General features: G+C 43.1%; 1 protein-coding gene across 2 annotated transcripts; it reads right to left on the bottom strand.

Moving 5' to 3' along the window:
* Positions 1 to 6,656: 6,656 nt before the first annotated feature.
* LOC115784044 (thyrotroph embryonic factor-like) lies at positions 6,657 to 24,701 on the bottom strand. 2 transcript variants are annotated; one of them, XM_030735086.1, is made up of 4 exons: positions 24,399 to 24,701; positions 10,716 to 11,264; positions 9,355 to 9,572; positions 6,657 to 8,168 (listed from the first exon to the last, which is right to left on the bottom strand). In XM_030735086.1, exons 1-4 carry the CDS (start codon positions 24,502 to 24,504, stop codon positions 7,953 to 7,955), a joined length of 1,089 nt encoding a protein of 362 aa, XP_030590946.1. In that variant the 5' UTR covers positions 24,505 to 24,701; the 3' UTR covers positions 6,657 to 7,952. The 2 variants fall into 2 exon arrangements, with proteins under 2 accessions (XP_030590946.1, XP_030590945.1); XM_030735085.1 differs by lacking the exon at positions 24,399 to 24,701 and adding an exon at positions 11,903 to 12,221.
* Positions 24,702 to 25,553: the final 852 nt, after the last annotated feature.

Raw genomic sequence — 25,553 nt, 5'->3', positions numbered from 1 at the left:
TGTGCCGTTCAGGGTGTATTGGCTTAGAAAGCAACACTTTAAAACCCAGAGCACGTTTCTGGTGAGCTCAAATGGTATTGAAGCCAAAGGCTCTCACTATTCTCTCCCCCTTCTTAAAATTCTCCAGTGATCTCTGCTCCTCTGGCTTTTACAAAGAAAAACCACAATCATACAGTTTGTGTTGCTCTCATGTTCATCACCCCCCACCCCCACCCAGCTGGCATGATGCAAACAGAGATGCAATGAGTATTATTTATTTGTGGCATTTGTCATGTTACTGGATAGCTTGTCAGAGAGCTGATGTTTGTATTGGGGGGCAGATTTAACAGCTGGGTCTGTTGTCATTGTTGGTTAGTCCCTAAAAGGAAGGGTAACCTCCACATGTCCACATCCAGCTGTCCAGCACTTTATTACTGGGCTCCTGATGCTTAACTGTTCCTTTTCCCTCTGTTTGGCTGTTGCACATTTTATTCAGCTGTCATGAAATGCTTTAGAAACGCTACATTTGCATCACAAATGGGAAGGAGATGCAGTCATACTCTTGGTTCTTTGAATGTTTTGCAGACTAAATATTTTTGTACAAGGACCTTTGTTTTGTCCTCATGCAGATTTTTTTTTTGCAATGTGGCATACTGTCATATGCATGCAAGCTTTAGTTCTTTATTTTTGCAAGGGAATGGGTGGGGGAGGCACACATCTCTGGAAATATTAGGAAGAGAAACAATTTTTTTTTTTTTTTTTTTGTCTTCTAATTTGTTTGAAAATGATCACTTACATTTGTATAAGATGTGGTGAGTCCAGGAATATGTGTATAAAAAAAGTTCTTATGTTGAGATTCTTTGTTTAGTTTCTTACATGCTGAAGTTATTTTTTTCAGAAAATAACATGAATATATGCAATCTGAGACATAAATAAAGATGTACAGAATAAAGTATTGAATGTGTATTGTACCTTGTACAGCGTATGTCTAATAAGACGGGTAAATGTATTCATTCTTCAGTTTGGAGTTGGAAAGATGTGAATGTTTACAGTAGGTTTGTATGGGAAAAGGTGGCTGATCTTTTTCTGTGCTCCAAGGGCAGTCTGACAACACTCCCCGTAGGCAGTACATTTAAACCAAAAATCTCCATTCGTCATTTTGATTGCGCTGCCCATCTACACTTGTCTGAATTTGCTGTATTTTCATGTAGCTACCTTTTTTTTGGGGGGGGGCTGTATTTAATTACTGAATCGACTCTTATCAAAAGGGCAAAATGTTCTTCATTTGACATCAAAATTTCCTCCACCTCTCCTCTTCTTTAGGGAGCCAGCATTGTTCCATCAGCCTGATCCTTTTGGTACTGATACTATAGCCATATCCCAGACTGTCTTTGCTTACACAGATGCTCACCCTTCTCCAGTGCAATGAAATGCCATAATCTTAAACTACCCTGAAGGATTCAAGGGGTTTCTACCTCTCTCCACTATAACTCTTTAATAGGAAGGTGACTGGTTTGGAAAAGATGAAGGAAATGAATGTGCTGTTAATGTGATTCCGATCTGTTGTCGACCCTGGTTTAGATGGTGCGTCAGACACTAATGGTGATTCTTTTAGTCATATGCATGCCCAGAATTGTTTCTTTGTATCCCTCGCATCCTGTTTGATCAAAAATAAAAAATCAGCATAGAAGAGGTAGTGGTGAATTTCCTCACTATAAATTGAAAGCCAGTTTGTCACAGGTTTGAAAAAAGTGAATAAAATGGTTTTTGTTTTTTTTGTTTTTTTGGGGGGGGGGCTATTCTACAATCAGGGTTGAGCAACAATGAAGATGGAAACAAGAATTTTGTATTCTGATGTCCTTTTGCTTATATCAACATGTGTTTTACTTTGCACTTTGTAATATTTCATTGTCATAAAATAAATTTATTTTCTATGTTTAAAAAAAAAAACATTTAAGAGTAAAATAGATCTAATAAAGTTCAGATGATGTATAAATATAGTGCTTTCTTTCCTGCCTGTATTTTATTTTTCTTCCTATTTTGTATCTGTACACCCTGTAGATGTATAATGAATATTTCACTACTGAGATGCAATGACCTGTTTTCTGTGCTGCCCCTTGGGAATGGGGAGTTATTACTGCAGTTTCTTATTGTATCAGATTCTTTTTTAAGTTTGTAATAAAAACAGATTGGCAAAAAAAAAAGTAAGCATGGGAAAATAAGCTAATTGCGTCGTCCTCATTGTACGAGAGAATGGGGAGGTATGAAACTGAGTCCTCTTGTGTGTCTCTGTGGGATGATGCTGGAATGTATTTCATGGAGCAGATCTTTGGTTTGTGTGAGTCCTCAAGCATCTCATCCTCTCATTGCGGTAAACAAATTCAAGTGATGTTTGATCAATAATTCAAAGCAAAGATGGAATTCTCAAATGGTGAGCAGCCAGATTGCTCACCAACCCACCTCAGCTGGATCCATCCAAGCAGATATTACTTTGCATTTCATCATCCAGCACGGTCTGTGCCTGCGTACAGCCAGCTGGAAGGTTGGCTTGCTCGTGTCAGAGCTGTGCTGAGTATCGTAATATGTAGCGGTGTGACAACATGCATGCCTCCACGTCTTCAGCACCGACTCACTAAATCCCGTTTCCTCTTTTCATCATCTAGCCATCTTCCCTTCTCCATCCCTATAACTACCTGATCTTTTCCACCGCTTGTCCCCACCTCCTGCTTCCTTGCTCCATCCTCCAAACATACACACACACCTCTCTGGTCTTTGAGGCTGCCGATGTGTTATGCAACGCTGCTCCCCTGTGTGTCAATTTGATCATTACGCAATATCTCCTACTCCACTGGAATACTGATGAGCAGCAGGACTGAGGCAATGAGGGGACACTTAATAAAAGATTTATGGGGAGAAAAAAAAAAACACCTGCACTCAGGGATTATATGTGTGTGTGTGTGTGTGCGCGCGCGCGCATTAAGGATGAGGAAGATGCCTCTTTGTTCACCAGGCTGTGCTTCTTTTGTTATCCACCGTTTGTCACTCAGCACCAGAACAGCTCCTGTTAGAGCTGCCGCAGCTGATCAATGACTCAAACAAGGTCAAAGCAAGAGCCCACATGTCATTAAACTCCAATTTATTTCATATGCATAATACAAGATACAATTAGGACATGGTACTGCAGTTGCATGTATCCAATACATGATTAGGACAATACAAAAACAGAAAAAACAAACATTTATATAAAAAGAACAAAAAGCAAAGACACCACAAATCTTTAAAAATATCTTCAGTTAAAGAGATTTTAAATTGTTTTCCAGGAGCTACTTCAAATATTAAACACGGACATAGCGTCATTGATGCGAAGCACCTGAAACCAGTGCCGACAGTTTCAGGTCAGAACCTTAAAACAGAGGTTTAGACAGAGATCTAATCATGCTGCTTTGAGCCATCTACAGGTGAAAAAAAAAAAAACACCTGTACATACACACTTGTGCCACTTGCAGGGAAGCTGATGTTCTGGGTCGATTTTATACCTACCCAGTTCAACACCAGGAGGAAACAAATAAAATCCCATGGAGGGGTACATTAGGAGGGGCATCCTGTGTACAAATCGGTGCCAAATCAAATGGATCTACACACTGTGGCGACCCCCTTGCAAATGAAGGAAGCATCCAAAAGAAGCTCCTATTGAGCCCAACAAATCTTAATGCCCCAATCTCACAGAATGTACTGTTACTGACAGTTACTTTGAGACCATCGTGTTAAATTTTTATATTTTTCATACTGTATTTTGTAGTCCCTACAAAACCTCAAGCTGGCAATCCTCGACTGCTTTACAGAGTAAGTGTAATGGGAACTGTCGGCTTTTACAGTTGAAATTAAACTGGAGCTTTCAGAAATCATACTGCAATTTCTCTAGGATTCTAGTCCCCCCCCCCCCTGATTAATAAAAAACCCAAGACAAATATCCCCACAATTGCCACAAGGGCTTTAAAAGTGCAGCAGCCATCTTTGTCTGCAGGTGGCAGAAGATGCACCTTCATCCAAAAGTCTAAACTGCAAGTCTGCATGCAGAGATTTTTTTGGGGGAAAAAAAAAAAAAAAAAGATTCGACCTCTAAAAAAAAGGTCAGTAAGTGAGTGTAGGAGTTAAAAATCCAGTTTCATAAGGAGCTTCACATCAAAAAAGAGAAACTGCTACATATTGTATGCATCACTATACAAAATATGATCTTGGTTTATTATCTTCTAAAAAGTTCTCTTGGCCAGTACCTTTAGGCAGCCTTTTTTTTTTTTTTTTGGTTTTTAAATATCCAAAGTTTGCATTCATTAACTACACTGATGTCTAAACTGCACAATGCAGTCGATGTCGAGTTTGAATGTCAATGCAAAAGAGAGAAAAAAAAAAAGTTACAACACAGTCAGGAAACTCAAAACACATCAATCGAGAAAAGAAAAAACACAAAAAGCACCAGCTGATCCAGTGTATCTATAGATAGATCAATCTTTAGCAAATAGAAAAACAATCCACAGTGATCAAAAAGATGCTGCTTTCAGCTGTTTTTGCCACAAGGTCAAGCACTGGCTGTACAAGGATAGGTGGCGCTGTTACACAAGTCAAAAACAAAAGGACATCACAGCAAAGATGTTCTGCTTTTCCTTTCCTGTACAATACACCACCAGCCTACGTCATCCAAAAACAGCTCTAGTTTTCGGTGGTGATTTGCAGACATAAGTACACTTGGTATAAAACTTTAAAAAAAAAAAAAAGAAAAGAAAAAAAAAAAGACAGGTTTACTGGGTTTCATGCATTAAGATCCTGGACTACAGAGGATCGAGAACTGGAAGCACAAATGACTTTGGGGCATTTCTATTTAGTACATCATAGCAAGTTTACATACAACATCATTACTGAAATTAAAACAAGCATTACATAGAGTATTATTGCCACATTTATTTTCTTTCCAGGATTACGTGATTATGAGCACAAACTGGCTGGTAAAATTAAAAAAAAAAAAAAATCTGCATCAGCCAAAAACACTTGCGATACAGAGTCCCATAACAGTCTGCAATGCATTTACTAATTAAGATTCACACTCAGCCGCTTTGGCGGAAAGAACTCCTTTAATAAAGTCGGATTTAAGGTTTTGCCAAATGGAACTAAGCTGCTCTGTGTGTGCTCTTTGCTTCAACCAACAACACTCTGTAGGCCTGCTAAACTTTTAACCATCTAAAATAGCAAGTGTTGGATGAGGTAAAGGAGAGTGCGCCCTGTCCTTTGTGTGTTCAGACACAAAAAACAAAAACATTACTATATACATCTGTTTTGAAAACAAACATCCAAAAGCACAGTTTATCCTTTGAATTCCCTGCTTTGTCATTGGTTTTATTATATAGGTATTGTCCCTAAGAGGAATTAGAATTATCTGACATATTGTTGTACATCACAATCAACAGATGCATTATTACCATCAGAATAAATACAGCACTCATTGACTATTTGGCAAACATAAGGTATAATAGGGTTAATAAAGACATAGAGTCCCTGTCTTAGCAAAATAAAGACCATGAGACATATTTACAAGGTTCAGAAGCAGTCGACCCTTGGGCCGGCCTACGATTTCTTTTGAAAAAAATAGAATCAATCCAGTCCTCTCTACACCATTAGCAGGCAGGCAGTGACCCTAGCACACTTTGATTGCAGTGTGCAGTAAATAAACATCCCTACAGCAATGTGCAAAAGTCTTGGACCACCCCTCATTTATATTTTGCTTCCAAGGAGCCAGACCTTCTTGAAGTGGTTTTGAGTAATAGTTCTCCAGACTTTCTGAAGCGCTTTCAGAGGTTTTCTTTGGACATTGGCTGCTTTTTCATTCATTTTCAGTCCAGGCCTTCTACCTGACCATTTTCAGAGGAATTTCTGTTTGTTTGGCCACTAAACACCAACTTGTGAATCATTCAAGCATTTAAGAAAAAAAAAGCAAAAGGCACCTAACTCAAGGGACGAACCAGTGTTGTGCCTACACAAAGACACCTTAGCAGGGAACATATAAATTTTAATCTTTAAGCGTTTTGTTACTAGCAGTCTGTTGCAAAAATATAATTTGCTCCCATTTCTTTTGTTGCATCTATGAAAAATGCCAAAAGATAACAGTTTGACAGACTTAAAATTATTATCTTTGCACCAACAAGGTGATTCCCAAAAAAAAATTGGCATATCTTGGCACGGTGTGCAGTGCGCTCTTAAAACTTTTGAGGGGACTGGACAAAAGAAGAAGTGGCAGGTCTAAAAAAAAAAAAAAAAAAATATCTACAGCAGATGAACATTATCTGAAAGTCATTTCTATCAAGAAGTACAATCAGATTTTGATCCACCATGCAATACCATGTGAAAAAGTCTGATTGGTAATTGATTCATTTTTCAGCATGAAAATAATCTCAAAAACACTGCTGTAAACACAAATTATCAGTCATGGATTGGCCTCCTCAGAGCCCGGACCTCAACATTATAGAAGTAGTATGGGATCATCCTGACAGAGAACAGAATAAAAGGCAGAAACATCCAAAGAAGAGCTTTGAATGTCCTTCAAGAAGCCTGGAGAACTATTCCTGAAGACTACTTAAAGAAATAACAAGAAAGCTGCCTCAGACAGTTCAGGCTGTGCTGAAGAATAAAGGTGGTCACACCAAATATTAACTTCGGAGCTTGTTAAAATTGTACAAACTCTGTTTCTTTACATTATATATTTCCATGTATGTTTGCACATTTCAATAAATGTCTACACCTATCTCCCATTATCCTAGCAATATATAAAGAAACGAAGAGTGACTCAGGACTTTTGCACAGTACTGTACAAGAGAACATACCCCCCCCTCAATGGAGGGCCCTTAAGACCAACCCTACAGTGTGCCTTCAACAGTAACCCACAGAGAGATGCTACTACCCTTTCCCCATTAATAAAACAACCTGTTCCTTCAGTGAAGCTTTTTGAGGCTCTGGAAGCCGATCGTAGTAGAAAAAAGATATTAAATCACAGTAGCTTTAAACTGCAGGCTTTTCCTGCATTTTCATTAGTATGCTACCATTAAAACAGCTCCCTTTGTGATTGTTTATAAGGTAACTAATACCAGCTTAATCTTAACACACGCCTTTTTGTTTTTTATGAAAAAGTGCAAAATGGATTACACACTATAAAAATGGTACAGGGGGATGATTATATATATACATAACAGTTGTGTTTAAACAGTGTGCAGAGCCGTGCTTGTGTGAAGGAAGAACTCTGACTGGACCACACCAATGAAGGACTCCATTCATGACCCCACCCCCCCCTACTGAAGTACCACCCTAAACCTGACTCCTGCTCTTACATTCATCTCTCCTCTCAGACTGCTACAGGTTAGCAAATATTCTTCTTCTGAGCCTCCTACCTAAGTGCAACACGAGGAACAGAAGGCGTGTGTGTGCACCACTCTAAATACGCAGCTTCTGACTGATGCTACTCATGCTTTGGTCCACTAAGATGTGCTGTACTCTGATGGAAACTGCTGTATCAAATTTGAAAGCGTACAATTCTTTTGAACCAGGCGGCTCGTTTCATGTCCCGTGACTTTCTTAAACTTTTCTTGAGACAAACCATATTTTCTGAACCATGGGAGTATCCCGAACAGTCCACTTCCTCTCTGAGTGTAGGAGCCAGGCGCTCTCCACAGGCCTTCCCTGTGACCACTGCTCCCATCATGCCTCACTGCCTGACCGTGTGCATCCAAAACTCCAGCATTATGTTAAGAAACTGGAGCTGGACACAGTGACTGGAGGTCAGCGAAGACAACAGTGCAAATTTAGATTCCCTTGGTGTTTGTGTCTGTGTTGAAATTTGCGGGGAAGGGAGTTCTGCTTTTGTCTCGTTAATAGGTCATGGGTTTTATTGTGAGTTTTCTTTTTTCCTTTCTTTTTTTCCCCCCTTTTTCTTTTTACAGTGGGCCGTACTTGGCTTCATATCGGGCCAGGATGTTCTTACAGCGACCGCAGTCCTTCCGCAGCTCAGCCACTTGCTGCCTCAGTGCAGCATTTTCACGCTCCAGGAAGGAGGCGCGCACGGTGATCTGGTTCTCCTTAAGTCGACGGGCATCGCGGGAACGCTTCGCTGCCAGATTGTTCTTCTTTCTTCTGGACCAGTACTTCTCATCCTGAGGAAATAAAGGTGAAATCAGTGAAAGGGGACAGAGAGGTGAACCTGCCGACATAAACAAGGAGATTTCACATCACAGATGTTATCTTGAGACCAAACATCCCCACATCCATCATTAATCTCTAAACCACGAGTCACAGCTCTGTTTGCAAATGATTTAAAGGGAGAGTTTGGCATTTCTGAAGTGTGATTGCACATATCAGAATAGTACCTAGACTAACCTGCAGCCTCAGTTCTGGTGCTTTAATGGGTTAGTCTGGATCAAAATCGACATTTAAAGCACGAAAGTCACACAAACTAACTGATGGAGTTGGAGCTTAAATAGCCAATCCTGCATTCTGTGAACCTGTTTTTGATAAAGGCGTCTTTTTGATTACCAAACAAGGTAAAAAAAAAAAAAAAAAAAGTGAAAATATTCTAAATATCTCACACTTAAACTGGCTGAAATGTGCTAGCTTTTGCACCAGTGTTTCTTCATACTGGAGGGGATTTGGAGCACTCTTTTGTGGGTAATACACTGACTGAACTGTGGTTGTTTGAGTTACTTGAATAAAACAAAGCCTGATTGTCCCTTTAACCCCAGAACACTAACGTCAGGGCATTTTCACCCAGGCGACTGTAGTCACATGATTTTCGTTGTGTTGCTACTGAGTTGCACGCAGAATTCATATGGTCAAAAACAAATAAATAGTTGTCAGTTATGCAGGGAGACTGTGTCCTCACTGGACAAGGCTTATAGAATGGAATGGATGAACCAAAGAACAAGTTCCCAGTTCCATTATTTATTTTTTTTTTTTAAAGAATTTTTCCATTAACAATTCTTTAATTTTAAAGCCCCCCCCGATAACTTTTTATTTTATGAGCCATTGTTATGGGGGGGAAGGGGGGATAAGAGTACTTTAATTTGCCATATATTTTTGGACTTTCATATATTTTGATGGGAAAAATATATTAAAATATGCCCGACATTAGCGATAGTGTTCTCGGGTTAATCTAGCAGAACTGAAACAGAATCGGCCATTTCATGTCAAACTATTCTCCTCAGATTTGTCTGTAAAAAAACTACTTGATGTTTTGTCTTCATGAAAAATGCTTAAAAATGGCCAAAACATTTTTTCCTTGAACCTCTTTGTTGTCACTTAAGAGTTTGCAGTTTTGGAAGAAGAAAATTTGTTTCCACTGACCTTCTGCTCGTCGGGAACAAAAACTTTCTTGGCCTTCTTGATCATCGGCTGTGGTTTCAGCTCCTCTTGGGAGAACTTGTGCTTGCGAGGGTTGAACAGTTCACCTCCCGGCACGCTGGACAGGACCAGGTCCGTGGGATCCGGCTGGAAATTGATGTCCACCTCAATGGCGTCTGGGTCGATCGGGGAGGGTGTGTTACGTTCTGCAGTGTTGCCATCTTTAAGTAAAAAGGGTAAAGTAAACTTTGATACAAGACAGGTGAACTCCAATGAAACCTCTTCAAAAAATAAATAAATAAAAAATTGTCCACCACTGCTTCTGCTAAGTGTCAGTGTACTGACATGTGATCAAACCGCCTGCAGGCCAGATATTTGACTATATTAGCACAGGACACCCAACATGAAAATTATATGCAAAAATCTGAATTTTATCGCATTACTTCCACAGAGTAATGCAAAGGAAAGGTGTTTTGCTAAACACTGCTGACTCACCTTTGTGGATTTTCCTAGAGGGCTCATTAACTGAAATAATTTCATGTTGTTTTAACATGAACAAAGCAATGGCATTTTTTGAGAATTATCCCCTGCATCTGGTGAAATGTTACTATTTTGGTGAGGCTTGAAGCATCTAACTTCCGTTTGTTTAGGCTCTACATTGGGCCTCAAGGACAGCTGAGCTGCTTGTTGACAGTGCAGAGATGCGTTTCCTCTTCTGGAGCGCAGACGTAGGAGGGGGGTATGTGAAATTGCGATGTTAGAACTTCACAAGAGGTCGACCATGCCTGCTGTAACATGCACCAGTTCTCCTTAGCGTCAAGCTGACTGTTACTGTGCCGTAAGTACTTAATATGTGCTGGTTGTAGCTGTACAAATATGTGCATTTACATACAGTTTTAATTAGGCTAAAAGGGAAAAAAAAAATCTTGATGCCATTGCTTTTGGCTTGGGGCAGCTGAATTGTGGTTGCTGCTAGTCTTGTTGTTGTGTTTCAATAAACAGGCTCTAGTTTAAATAGAAAACCTAGAGCTCTCAAATGTAGTGGACTGTCATGCGGCCTGTACTGCAAACCTATGAAAGCTGCAGTATGTACTCAAAGGTCCGTGCTCTGTCCTGTGTTTGCTTATGTTGATGCTACGCCAGCATCTACACTCTTAGGCCGAGCAGAATAAAACTATTGCTGTGAAACTGCAGCCAGCAGAGAAAACACACATTTCACTTTCCAATGTCTTGGAGTAGGATTTATGAATCTGGATCAGCACTACTTTTATTATCCTGTCTTATTCAGCTACACAAAATTATTCAAAGGAATTAATGGTTTTCATCAGCTGGTAATGTTGAATGCATGGCTTAAATCAGCTCACCTGCTTTCTTCACTTCTGCTTCTGCTGCTGCTGCCTCCTCAGGCAAAGATTCCTCTTCTTGCGCTTCCTCTTCTTGTCCTTCCTCGTCTTCCTCTTCTAGCTTAGCTGGTTGTAACGTGGTGACTGTCACAGGCTCCTCTGGATCTGAGGTGGCCGTGGAGTCAGAGGGTGGGGGTGCTGAGTCTGCAGTGGCAGGAGTATCGGGAGTAGCTGTTGTAGTAGCAGTAGTAGCAGGAGTGGCGGTAGTAGGTGTTGCAACAACCTTGGGAATGGCTTTGCCTTCCACTGTCAGAGTTTTCTGCAGTTCCTCCTCCTCTAGGCTCACAGGGATACCGTTCTCCAGGAGGAACTCATCCAAGTCCATGTACTCTAAGTGGAAGGTCTCCCCATCATACGGAATGGTCTTCTCCCAGATGGCTGGGGTCAGGGAGGCTGATACCCCTCCACTGCCCCCACTACCACCACCTCCTCTGGAGCCGCCACCATCACTGGCTGCCACAGCTCCTCCATCCACATCCTCAGAGGAACACAGCTTCTCCTTCTCTAATTCTATATCAAAGACATAAAACATAAAAAAAAAAAAAGTTAATGTCTGCTTGCTGTAACTGAAAAGTTCCCTTGTCTAAAAATTATTCATGAGACACAAGGAAGATAAAATTATGAATGGTAAGAGGCTGGGTGGAGGGGGTGGGGTGATGTGACATCTGAAAAACAAGTTGGGTAAACAAAGGGCAACATCCAGGAAGCCTGTCAACCAGTGTGAGAGAGAGAGGGAGAAGGTGCTAAGAAGAAAGGAGGTGGTCAGAAAGTCTACACATGTGACTCCAACCACCATCACAGTAGCCAGGAACCAAATAAAAAGGTGTTTAATGAACCCCCAGGCAGCCCGTCTGTCCTGGTGAGTCTTTAAATCCTGGTTTAGCTTCCTGAATGTCAGCACAGAGGAGCAGGAACTTTTTGTTCTTCACCGTTTGCTCGCAGCCTCGGATTAAACTGCCTCCATGCAACATATGGCGTGCAAGCCGAAACCTCGGCCACACATTTTGGGCTAAACACCAAACACTCAGCACATCCAGTTCAGATTAAATAGCCTTAAAACCGTCACACTCGTTCATGCACGAGCTGGGAAACTGGGCAGCTTTTTTTCTCGTTTTTTTTTTTTTTTTTTTTTTTTTTTAAATGCTCACCGTCTTCTCCTTCCTCCAGGATGTTAGGAGGGGGAATGTCCATAATCTTCTTTAAAACAAAAGGGAAAGACTTCTGCGGGGCCGCTGAAGCGGCGTTATCGCTGGGTTGGAGCTCCACTGCCATCGCGGCTTTGCCAGGCATTGTTCGGTGCCAAGCTCCGGGAAGGCCGGGGCCGACGCTGTCTTCGGTACCGAGAGCTGCGCCCGAAAAACAGAAATACGAGAACCGCGGCTCCGAGCTAGTGTCGACGGTATCGCTGCTTTCAAGCCCGTTTGCCAATATTCAAGCTTTCAGGACTCGAAAACACCACAGACTCCTTCCTTCTCCGTGCTCACCGAGCGCGCTAGTTGGACATTCATGAGACGCGCCCCCCCACCCTCGCGCAATAGTAGCAGCCGATTGGTTGCCTGTGCTGCATATATGAATATGTATTACAGCAGCTCCCTTTTGTTTCTCGTCTGTTGTGGTTACACGTTTGTTTGTTTTTTTCCATTTGACACAAAACACACAAGAAGATCATTGCTTTAAATATTATAAAATTTCACAGACCCTATGTGCTCAACGTGAATGCAACACACGGCCTCGTGCAGCCATCATATTAATATATTTAAAACAAAAATAGTGTTCACACGAAGGCACGAGGTACCCTCACTCATGGACTGCGTGTCCGCGCACGGACCACAAACACCCACACCCAGATTCACACGTTGTGCGCTCGTGCAATGACTTCTCTCTCCTCTCCTCAGCGAGATACTCGTGGCCAAACACGTGCACCCCCACCCCATCCGAATCACGTGAAGGTACAATCTGTCGAGGGGGCGTGGCTTACCGATTCACCGCACGTGCAAGCCAAGGAGAGCTTGGCTTGCAGCGGGTACGCGCACACCATTAAAACAGGCACGGTGCGCGACAGTGTTTTTATATTGACTGGTTTAATTCTGCATGCGAGTTACCATCTATATCGTGTCACCCACATATTTCCCCAGATAGGCTTTCATTCTGCAGCCCGCTGTCCTCTCGTGATTTAACGTATTTAACCGCACAGAATAATTCACCCTAGAAATCAACCCTGTGTCACAAAACGGAGATGTGCGTGTTTGCGCGCGACGGGGCGCGCGCGCGGCTCCAGCATGTTGTTTTGTTTCGGGAACACGATGTTCAGACGCAGTGAAATGACGCTTACACCCTCAATCCAGCCCCCCCACCGATTTCAGCGCAAATCCCGTGAGCTTCTACAGACTGAATACTGAGAGGAAGACTAGACTTTTCACACACTGTCCCATTCAAACACAAGGTTACACGGGAACAGGTGAGACTAGTGTCTCTATTAGGGTTTCAGTGGCCTCAGACATCGGAGAGCTCGTGTCCAACATCTTGCATCATGTTACAAGGTTGATAAAGGTCAAACTGCACAGCAACATCAACACTAATAATAAGATGAATACATAATCCAATATTGAAAATAAGTTGTTAAATCATTTGTTGTGCATTCAGTTCGCACAATTCACAGTCCACAGAGCAAACCAAACAATAAACACGAATCAGTGCCCTCTGCTGTCCATTTAAACTGATTCAATTTGTACCCTTGAAGCTGCTGAGACAGGAGGTCTCTTCTGCCTGTTCCCTTTCACAACAAATGTAAACAAAGGAAACTTTGCATGCACACTACCAGAAAATGGAGACTGTTGTGAAAGTGCGGCATGTTTAACAAACACCTCAGGTGTGTTCAAATGTTCAAACTTTGCTTGTTTGACATGGTAAGTGATGAGGGGGAAATGGGGCAGATTAGGTTGATGGTGCCGTTTCCCTGCATGCTCCAAGGAAAAATGACAAGGATAAGCAGAAGAAAATGAGTGGATGGATGGATCAAGGCCTCAACAACAGTAAACACATAAACCTACTACTAAAGTGTATTCTGCTCTCCAGCTGTACTGCAAAAAACTGCACATCATATCATGTGTCAGCATGAGTTACAAGAGGTTGTCAGCACTGCTACTACAAGATAAAAGGCAATATTTATATTTTATTAGTTTAATGATAAAATACATAGTTAGTATGGTTAAAGACCATGACAGCAGAGCAACTAGTTTCTATAATGCTACAGAAGGTTGTCTTGCAACTTTCAATGTGTAAACACATCCAAACCTCCTTTCAAACCATTTTTTTCCAGCCTTCGTTCAGCTCACTCAGGCTTCTGCAAAACCTTTTTTAAAACAAAAATTTTAGAATAATTTAATATATATTTATAAGCAAGAATAATTTCAGATTTTTGCTGTTTTCATGCCACTGGAAGCATACTATATTGGCACAATTTACTTCTATTAGTGCAGGCAATCTCCTTTTTAGTGGATGCTTGTCATCTACTACAAAGGGGACTGCCTGCACTCAATGTCAACTAGTCTGAAGTATTTTGGTGGTACAATTATGCATCCTTCAGGTGAGATTAACAAATTAAATCATTTCTAACATACGCAGATCTCAAAAGTAATTCATAAGCTTATTTCCTCTCACTTGAACTGCTGTCATTCTCAGCCAGTGCAAAGATTCAATTCTTGCATCTTTGCACCAGCATAGATGTAACTGTTGTGAATGCTTCTGAGATTCTATGGTGGAGGTTTCTCTTGGTGTCTATGGTGCAGAAGGATGGCACAGCAATACCGGACTTGCTCTTACTCAGCACTCCCTCTTTAATCTGGTACAAAAATCACAGCACACAGTCACAGACATCAGTGTGGTCATGCAACCGCAACATTCAGCTCTCCAGCTTGGGATCGTTTTCCTTTTGCTTTTGCTTTCAACAAAAGACATTACAACAAACATGTAATCGTATAGTGGCATTCATTTTTCATACAGTACTTGAGAGTAAGAGCCATTATTTTCACTTCTTTAGGCTAACAATAACAAATCAACATCTTACAATTTTGCTCATATAAAACAAACAAAGCCTACCTGGTACAAAAATCACAGCACACAGTCACAGACATCAGTGTGGTCATGCAACCGCAACATTCAGCTCTGTTAACAGAAATCAGAACAATCACAGTCTTGTACTGCTATACAGCTTTAGAGCCAGGGGCAGCCTGAAAGCTGCTGACTGGCTAACTGGTATTAGCTTAGCATGCTAACAAAAATGCAGATCGTGAATAAAGTTACTATTTGTTAACCAAAACACCTGTAACTTCCAGGTTACATGTCAGCAGTGCTTACGATAGAAATACATATTAACATTTACTGCTGAGAGAATGTTTTCACTATTAAACAAACAAAAATAACTATAGCATTGCTCACACGCACCCACCTCCAGCTTGGGATCGTTTTCCTTTGCTGAGGCACGTACACTGCAGCAATGAGGAACCTTGCAGTTGCATTATTTATCCACCAGGTGGCTCCAACTATTCACATGCAATAAGTACATCAATTTTGAAGAAATTCATAATATAGGTTATTTTAACTCTGTTACATCCACCCCCGCTGAATTTCGCTCAAAATTAAAGATGCACAACTCACAGTATTCACCATAACTCAAGAGAAAAAAAAAAAAAAAATCCAAAAGGAAAGTGACTTGACATGGTTATATAGACATACCAACTAGAAAAGTATCCCCAAAGGGATGAAGCAAATAGAGAGTGGCGCCAACTCACTACCGGCTTCTGGAAGCAGGATGCCATCTACACCCCACATAAACCATGCCCTACAGTAAAGACATGTCCCTTTTAACAAGACTGTAGCTCAGTTATGGTGATACAACCACAAAACAAAACAGACCAATGAACAAAGTGAACTTAAAACTGAAAAATAAACGCCTTATTGAAAAACTTCAAGGACTGACTTTGAGACTTTGCCAATGATCTGACTAGCATCATTAACAACCCCTTGGTTGGACATAACATGGAGCAACCGGTTAACCGGCTTGACAATGCGTCCAAAACGAGACCTGACTGGGTGTACATCACCAGTACAAGAGCTCAATAAAGGTTTGATATTCGTGCGCACGCTCTGAGTAACAGCTGAAGGCGTTTTTGAGTGGTCTAGCTCAGAGCTCGCCACATGGGATTGAGGGCATGAACCGTTCACGTGCTCAGGTTCATCTGCCATCCCCATAACATCATCAGAAGGACTGGTCTCCTCACAACTGTCTGTGCATGCAGTCGACAGACTGTCAACCCAGTGCTGAGTTCTGTTCACAGTATTATCTTGTCCTGCAACAGACAGCAACCCATCTACATCAGCAACATCATCAGATTCACCCACTGAAGAAGAGTGGTAAGTGTGATCCGGGAGACTGTTCACATCCACAGGTAGAAAGTTAACAGGCATCAACAGGTTACGGTGCACAACTCTCTGCTGTCCAGTCATAGGATTCTTGATCACATAAGTGTGAGTGGTGGGATTCACGCTAACAACAGTGTATACCGTTGACTCCCATCTGTCTGCTGTTTTGCGTTTCCCCCTCTCACGTCTGTTGGAGACCAGGACTCTATCACCTGTAGTGATCAAGTTCCCTTTTACACGCCGGTTATAGAGTTCAGCCTGCCGGCTCTGTTCCTTGTCAACATGTCCATGGGCAATAGCCATTGCCTCCTGAAGGTCCTTTGTCAGGGAAACTATATAATTGTCATAACAGCTGACCTCAGGATCCTTCAGTATGTTTTTGAAGAGGACGTCAACTGGAAGACGTGGAACTCTACCATACATGAGATAGAAAGGGGGGTAACCTGTCGTCTCGTGGACAGTACAGTTATACATGAATGTCAAGGTCTGGAGGCGCCGGGGCCAATCGCGTTTAGCGTCAGGAGGGAGGGCACGAATCATGTTGCCCAGTGTCCTGTTAAAACGTTCCACACTACCATTGCCCATTGGATGGTATGGCGTGGTCCGAGACTTCTTCACACCAGCGACCCTCAGCAATTCAGCAACCAGCTGACTCTCAAATGAGGCCCCCTGGTCTGAATGGACCCTCTCAGGAAAGCCATAAATACAAAAGTACTTGTCCCAAAGTTGCTTTGCAACTTGTTTAGCAGACTGATCTCGGCAAGGGAAGGCCTGAGCCAATCTGGTAAAGTGGTCTGTCACTACCAGCACATCAACAGGTTTTTTATTTGAATCCTCTGCAGTCCAAAAATCAATGCACACAATTTCTAGAGGTGCAGAAGTCTTTATACTCTCCAGAGGTGCCCTTCCCTCAGGATCGGCTGCTTTGCCAACAACACACCGTTGACAGTGCCGCACGTAATCCTTCACATCCCGGTCTATGTGAGGCCAAAAGAATCGCTGGCGGGCCAGGTACAAGCTCCTAAACTGTCCTTGGTGACCAGCATTGTCATGAATTCCTCGGAGAACCTCGGCTTTGAGGGAGTCAGGGACCACAAATTGGTACCTCTTCTTCTTAGAAACCTGATCCCGGGACACTCTGTAGAGGATACCATTACATATCGCCAGTCTGTCCCAGTGTTTAAGGAACCTAACGACCATGACATGCTCCTTAAACTTCTCTCTCCTAGAAGGTCGACGACCCCGTTCCACAAAATACAACACTCTTGAGAGAACAGGATCACTCATCTGCTCCTGACGGAGCTCACCCTCAGAAAACACAGGTTGGGGGTCAGTAGCGGGTGGGACCAACTGCGGCAGCTGTTGAAGAACATCAGCCGCACGAGTCCTGGCACTCGACTCCCAAAGAGTGTGCGTCTCAAAGATGGCAGAGACCTCCTCTTTAGTGAATGATTGATTCTTGGCAACCATGGACACATAAGGCTCTTCCTCTGCCTGGCTGATGCAGAGATGTTGACTGGAGTTTGACTGCCTAAAAGCGCCCTGGACCGAGCCAGCAGAGATGGGAAGAGCTTCTCCAAGGAGGTCACTGTAGGGGCAGCAAAGCAGCCGTTCGCCCACAGTGGATCTTACAAATGGCCGACGGCTCAGCGCATCTGCAACAACATTCTTAGAGCCGGGAACGTACTTAATGTCAAATACATAGGATGCCAATTTCGCCACCCACCGCTGCTCACAAGCGTCCAGGCGAGGTTTAGTCATGATGTGGGTGAGTGGGTTATTATCTGTCCACACAGTAAAGATGTGTCCCTTGAGCCAGTGGCTAAACTTATCGCACACCGACCATTTTAATGCAAGGAATTCAAGGCGATGAGCAGGATACTTCCTTTGGGCACGGGAGAGGGATTTGCTGGCAAAGGCTACTGGTCTAGCCACACAATCACCTTCCTGAACCTGTGAAAGAACTGCTCCCAGTCCATCCATGGACGCATCGGTGGATAAGACAAAGGGTCGATTGAAGTCAGGATGAGCCAAGACCACAGAGGACACCAAAGCTGCCTTCAAATCTTCAAAAGCCTGGTGATGTTCACTTGTCCAGTCACTGGGTGACAACTTCCGAAACTGAGCAGCATGTCCTGCACGTGGTCGTCCCTTGTGCCTCTGTTTCTGGCCGGACAGGAGGTCAAAGAGGGGCCTTGCTATGGCGGAGTAATTTGGCACAAAATGCTGGTAATAGTTTACCATCCCCAGAAAAGACCTCACACGAGACTGTGATGGGGTGGCCCCATCAGGCTCCATTAGGTCTCTAACTGTCATGCTGCTGACAGCCTCAACTTTGGCAGGGTCCGTGGACACACCAGATTCAGAAATGATGTGCCCAAGGAATTTCACGGATCTCCTGAGAAGCCAGCACTTTTTGGGGGCTAATTTCAAGTTGTGCATGCGAAGTCGGCAGAAAACCATTTCCAGCCGCTCCAGAGCAAGCTGTTCAGATGGTGCAAAAACCAGCACATCATCGAGGTAGCACAACAGGCTGAGAAAGTTTTGGTCGCCAAAAATACAGGTCATCATTCTCATGAAGCTGGCTGGACTGTTGCACAGCCCCTGTGGGAGGCGGTTGTACTCATACAGACCCATGGGTGTCGTGAATGCGGAGTACTTGCGATCCTCCTCATGTAACGGCATATTATAGAAGCCAGATGTCAAGTCCATCGTGCTGAAAAACGCATTACCACCCAGGGCTGCCAAACAGTCAGCCTGATGTGGCAGGGGGTGAGCGTCTTTCAGTGTCCGCCTGTTGAGCCAGCGAAAATCAGTGCACACCCGCAATTCACCATTTTTCTTCCATACAAGGACAAGAGGCGAGGCAAACTCACTGGCTGACTTCCTGATTATTTCTCTCTCCTCCATCTCATTAAGAACTTGGCGGAGCTTTTGGTATTCAGCAGGTGGAACGCGTCTGTAGGGGAGACGAAATGGTCTCTCATCAGTCAGTCGAATCCGATGCACAAAGTCCTTAGCCTCACCACAGTCCAGGTGATGGCGGGAAAAGACATCTTCATACGTGACTACAAGGTCTGCCAACTTCTCACGCCAGTCTGATGACACATCACAAGACATGAGGTCTAGGTCCCCCAAGCCAACACGTTCCAACCTCTCCTGCACAGTGCCAGCATCCACTGTCGGAACAGATGTCCCAGTGGGCTTAGCATAAGTAGTCTGTTGCCCGAGCTCTGGAAGTTCCAGATCCTCCAGTGCAAGGCAGGTGTAGACGTCGGCAAGCTTGGCATTTCGCCGCAGAACAACAGGGTTGTCTGTGATGTTAAGGATCTTGAGTGGAACCCACCTGTCACCCCAGAGAGGAGTCACCACTCTAGCAATCATGATACCTCTGGGTGCGGAGTGAGAAGAGGTTGGCTCAGTGATCACAGTAGAGCCAGGAGATATCCTAACATTTTTAGGTAGTCTGCCCCACACCAGATACTCACTATTAGCTGGCAGGGTGATGGCTCTGTTGCATCTGACTGTGCCTACTTTGTCTGGCACCTCATCACCAGGCCAGCGATCCAGGCCAGCAAGGAGAGACAGGAACTGTTCAAGTTCCTGATGCCCTGAACCAGATGTTGACACAGCCTCCCAGTAACTTGCATCTGCCTTGAACTGACGGACCAAATGTCTAATGACATTCGAGCCAATGATCAAGTCATCTTGCTGATTATCTACAACAAAAGTGGGAACAGAGATACGACATCCATAGACTTCCATCTCAAGTTCTACCACTGATTTAGGCTTAACACGTACACCGCCACAGCCAACAAAAATGACATTGGGTGCCTCCTCATTATTCAAATCAACAGCATTAGCATCAGCAAGCCTCTGTAGTGCTCCTACACTCAATGAACAGGCCATTGAACCGCTATCCAACATAGCGCCAAGGCTTGCCTTGCGTCCAACAGTAACAGGAGTGTAGAACAGACTGTCACTGCTTCTGATTCTTGTCGTGTTCTGAAAAATAACCGTCTCAGACTTGTCCAAGTCTCTTACACTGTTATACAGCTCTGCTGCATCATGTATATGGGAGTGTCCATCATGACCTGTACAGCCTCCCTCAAAGCACAGGTCGACTAGTTTTCCTGGGCATTGTCAGCTGTAGAGGCTCTATTAGGACATGAGCGCCGCGTGTGACCAGGTTTGAAGCATGTGAAACAAAGTCGGGCAAAGCGGCAGTGAGACTCCGTAGTGTGGCCTCCAGCATTACAGACCTGACAGCTCCCTCCACGAATTAAAGGGTTCCGGTCTTGAACACGCCTACCTCCACGCCGGGAGGTGGAACTTCCATCTCCAACCTTCACTTTATTTAGCAGCTCCCTGAGCATTGACATCATCTCACCAAGCACAGCACTATTGTTTGGCTGCTGACTGGGAGGAACCTGGTCCCCCACTACAGGAAACCCAGATGACTGCTGGTAATGTGGGAGGGGGGTCTGACAAATATTCTGCGGCAAGGTTGTGAGGTTCCGCTCTCCATCCCGAGACAAGGGAGGGGGGCCTGTCAGACGGGGTGGAGGTAGAAAATGCTGCCGGGTCTGAGACAAGAGAGATGAGGGTGAGACAGAGGGCGCCACTCCGTGAGAGAGGGGCAAGTCAGCCACTGGAGACTCCTTGTCATCTCTAACCAAAAGCTCAGCCTGTGTATCATCACAGACCAGTGCTGCTGCTTGAGCCCCGACCAAGCGCACTCTCACAGGAGACCCCCTCTCACGACGATGTTCATCTATCCTCTCCTGAATCTCTTTACATGTCCACTCATGTATCTGCTTGTACTTAAACACAGACGCAAGCTCTGGATCAGGGCAGTGCTTCACAAACATTTTAGCAATCTCACCACCAACATCCTCCATGCGTCTGCCCTGGCGCTCCAAACCTTCCTCAGCCATATCAGCAGCCTTGTTGAGGCGTATCCAGTAATCAACAGGATTTTCTCTGTGGGAGGGCAGGGTTGAATAGAAGTCTTGCAGGGGCAGGCATGAGGATGTGTTGCTGAAATACCTTATCAGTATGTTGAAAATCACATCTGGGTTGTGAGCATTGTTAAGTGAGGGGTCACTTCTCAAGCCAATCTTAACCACATCCCTTGCCTTCCCCATCAGTCTCCCCATAACCTCCTCTGTCTGTAATGAGGTATCAAGGCCTTGTTTCCTGATGTATGATTTCATCAGATCAACCCATTCAGTCACAGTGTATTTGTCTGTATTATCGCCCCTGAAAATAACAGGTTCCCTGTCAGATCTCACAGTAACACTGATGTGGGGGTTTTCGCTGAGTGTATTCACATTGCCACTGGGTTCAGAATGCTGGTTATGTGAATGAACACTATTTTGTTTAGTATCACCAACAGCCCCACCAGATATAATTCTGGCTGCAATAGACTCTCCTATCTGTGAACCCAGTTGACAGATAATGTCACTAAACTGGTGTAATGTGTCATTCCCATCACTGGGAGTTGAGTGATGAGCTCCCCCCCACAAGATTTGTCCCTCAGGAGACCCGTCCGGGACCACACCTGACCCCATTTTTCTGTCTCTCCCAGGCAACACAGGTGAAGCACCCACATCCCTCCCAACTGACCTATTCGACAGTAAATGAATACCTGTTACACCTCTACCCCTCCCAACAGAGGAACGAACATTATCACATATATCACTCAGCTGTAATTTGCTAGCCATTGTACCATAAAACAGAGAAAAGAGAGAAGAAAAAAAAAAAATATATATATATATGTGTAAAACAAATCACAACAAATGTTCAGAGTTGCAGGCGGCAATACAACCAGTTCAGAGAGTGATCCACCTAATCAAAAAAAGATAGCTGAGACAGTTCAGTACCTCAGCAGAAAGCAAGAGCCCAGGACCGGCAACATCCCACCATGAATCTTTAGGAATAGCAACCTCGGGAACGCGATCCGCATCAAGTGGATCTTGAATCACGGAGTCACGGCACCAGTGTAACTGTTGTGAATGCTTCTGAGATTCTATGGTGGAGGTTTCTCTTGGTGTCTATGGTGCAGAAGGATGGCACAGCAATACCGGACTTGCTCTTACTCAGCACTCCCTCTTTAATCTGGTACAAAAATCACAGCACACAGTCACAGACATCAGTGTGGTCATGCAACCGCAACATTCAGCTCTCCAGCTTGGGATCGTTTTCCTTTTGCTTTTGCTTTCAACAAAAGACATTACAACAAACATGTAATCGTATAGTGGCATTCATTTTTCATACAGTACTTGAGAGTAAGAGCCATTATTTTCACTTCTTTAGGCTAACAATAACAAATCAACATCTTACAATTTTGCTCATATAAAACAAACAAAGCCTACCTGGTACAAAAATCACAGCACACAGTCACAGACATCAGTGTGGTCATGCAACCGCAACATTCAGCTCTGTTAACAGAAATCAGAACAATCACAGTCTTGTACTGCTATACAGCTTTAGAGCCAGGGGCAGCCTGAAAGCTGCTGACTGGCTAACTGGTATTAGCTTAGCATGCTAACAAAAATGCAGATCGTGAATAAAGTTACTATTTGTTAACCAAAACACCTGTAACTTCCAGGTTACATGTCAGCAGTGCTTACGATAGAAATACATATTAACATTTACTGCTGAGAGAATGTTTTCACTATTAAACAAACAAAAATAACTATAGCATTGCTCACACGCACCCACCTCCAGCTTGGGATCGTTTTCCTTTGCTGAGGCACGTACACTGCAGCAATGAGGAACCTTGCAGTTGCATTATTTATCCACCAGGTGGCTCCAACTATTCACATGCAATAAGTACATCAATTTTGAAGAAATTCATAATATAGGTTATTTTAACTCTGTTACATAGAGCAAGCCTTAACATTGGTTTGAAAAGGATACTCGTAGCATTTGACGCTTTGTATCATCAGGGATCTAGATAGATTGCAGAACTACTTATATGGATACCTCAGACCAGCCTTGCTGTCTGGGTGTCCTGAGGTAAAAACAGGTTGTATATAGAACAACTCTCCCTTTGGTTTCAGTTACGAGAAGACAGGGACTGCATGGAAATATTGATTTATCTGTTTATTTCAGAACAGGTCAAGGTATATTTGAAATCTCACTGTGACTAACTTTGGCAATAGTAACAGTTCATACACACAAAGACATTGACACAGCCATGCCAGAGAAAAGCTTAAAGAGACATCCGAGTACAGGTGAAGTAACACAACCCCAACATATCTAGTTCAGTTTAAGCTGGAGGCCCTTCTTTCATGCCCTGTATGTCACTCTCTCCTCACATTTCTTATGTCACTGCACTAACAGCATCTAATAAAACAACCAACGAATAACTTTTTTAAAAACAGAAAGTGAGCAAAAAAGTATCCATAAAGTAAACAGGGTGCATAAAGCAACTAATGACATGATGAAACCCTCAGTGAGGACTATTTCAGTGTTGTTGCATCAGGTTCAGACTGCACTGAGTCAGTCTGCTGCCACAACACACCTCACAGCCTTTCATCACCTGTGCATATTTCAAGAGATTAGAGTGATACCACCATACCTGCACTCAGTGAAATGATGAACTGGAGATATTCAGTTACGTTTTTGGGAGTATTTTTTTTTTTTGTCCTTTTTACAGTTACCTATAGAGAAGGCTTTAAGTTGTCTACTAGCATAATAGCATTTCAATACGGAGCCACAATAAAAAATTTTAAGTTGTTTTAACAGCCAAAGGGACATAAGTCACTTCATTAGCTTTATGTAGAACATTTAAAAAAAAAAAAAAAAACATTTCATGTGTTTCACTGAAGGCAGGATAAATAAACATACCACGAAGTGTTGCAGACCTGTTGCATTAGTTTTAGCTCAAAGTACCTAATAAAATGGCAACACAGCAACTGTTAGAGGACAGCATTAAATCACAAGACTAATATTACAAATAATGTAAATAATTAATTGCAGCTACTTTACAGTTTTCCAGTTCAAGTCTTGGTTATAATATATACATATATTCATAGGCCTCTGTTTCAAACTTTATCCGCTAAAGTCACATAATGGATTTAAATACCGTGAAAATGTAGTTAGAGTTTCCATAAATGTAACCATCACCTGCTACAGTCCGCGCTGCATGTTACCAAAAGGAGCGCTCATAAAAAGATGCAATAACAGATACAAAGTTACCAAAAAGATTCTTACCGCTGTCATCAAATGCTGGGAAGGAGAAGGGATAGTCAGCCAAGTACTTCAGGAGGTCAGGCACGTCGCTCCTGTCCCCGAAGACGATTTGGTTAACTGTCGACATGGTGAACTTCGCGTGAAACTACCTGCTCTCCTCGAAAACACGACTCTTACTGACCGTGACGGAGTGAGTAAGTGCGCTTTGAACCAACTTTACAACATCACGGGGACAGCTGCATGTGTCTAAACAACTTGGATCATAACTACCACGCGATGACAGTTGAGCACGCGCATGCCAATCATACCGCGGAGCCTATCAAAAAGCAAGGGGGCGGGTTCTGGAGCATAACAACCAAAACAACAACCTTTACTGCTCGGCTCTGGTTTTTCCCCCCACGCACGGCAGCACGTGCAGCACACAGCAGGCTATCAAGGGTCACGCGCCACCTAGAGACGCGATTAAAAAGTGTACTATAGACTGAACCGGTCAAGGTGTACCTAACTATTGCGTCTATTTTCAAACTATCACATTAAAATTTGACAGATTACCTCAGGGCCTTTTTCTTTTATCAGTATTATTAATATTTCTATTTTTATTTCTTCGATGGGTAGACTTCCACAAATTTCCTTGGACACACTGCAGTAAGTGTTTAGTAATTACAGGCATTTTTTATTCGCCCCATTTTCACAGGCTCAATATTAAATCAGACAATAGGCTGTCAAACAGTTTCATGGCCAGGTGAAAGCTGTTCTCTTGTTGTTCTCACAACAAATGAAGCAGACATACTATCTGAAGCTGATTCAATGTGTATTTTAAAGTGGATGATGACAGAATTACTGTCATGGTCAAGAAAAATAACCTTACAACATCAACACTTTTGAGGAAGCAGCGATATCATTGTCAGAGTCTACAATTAAGAGATACCTTCATGAATATAAATACAGAGTTTACAACAAGATGTAAACCACCGGTCACACTAAAGAAGAGGAAGGTCAGATTAGACTTTGGCAGAAAACATCTAAAAGAGTCTGCACAGGTCTGGAAAAAGGTCTTTGGACAGATGAAACCAAGATGATCTTTTACCAGAATGATGGGAAGATAAAAGTGTGGAAAAGGACAGAAAAGGCTCATGATCTGAAGCAAACCACATCATCTGTCAAACATGGTGGAGG

This window comes from Archocentrus centrarchus, chromosome 8 (assembly GCF_007364275.1).
Source record: "Archocentrus centrarchus isolate MPI-CPG fArcCen1 chromosome 8, fArcCen1, whole genome shotgun sequence".
Taxonomy (NCBI): Eukaryota; Metazoa; Chordata; class Actinopteri; order Cichliformes; family Cichlidae; genus Archocentrus; species Archocentrus centrarchus.
The sequence above is the reverse complement of the archived record's forward strand: the minus strand, read 5'-3'. Positions and strand labels throughout refer to the sequence as shown.

Bases quoted from the DNA above. Each gene is read 5' to 3' on its own strand.
- LOC115784044 (XM_030735085.1), bottom strand. From the start codon at position 12,044: ATGCCTGGCAAAGCCGCGATGGCAGTGGAGCTCCAACCCAGCGATAAC. The intron at 11,265-11,902 runs GTGAGCATTTAA...TCTTTGATATAG, and splicing joins CCTGGAGGAAGGAGAAGACG to AATTAGAGAAGGAGAAGCTG. The intron at 8,169-9,354 runs GTCAGTGGAAAC...TTATTTCCTCAG, and splicing joins TTGTTCCCGACGAGCAGAAG to GATGAGAAGTACTGGTCCAG.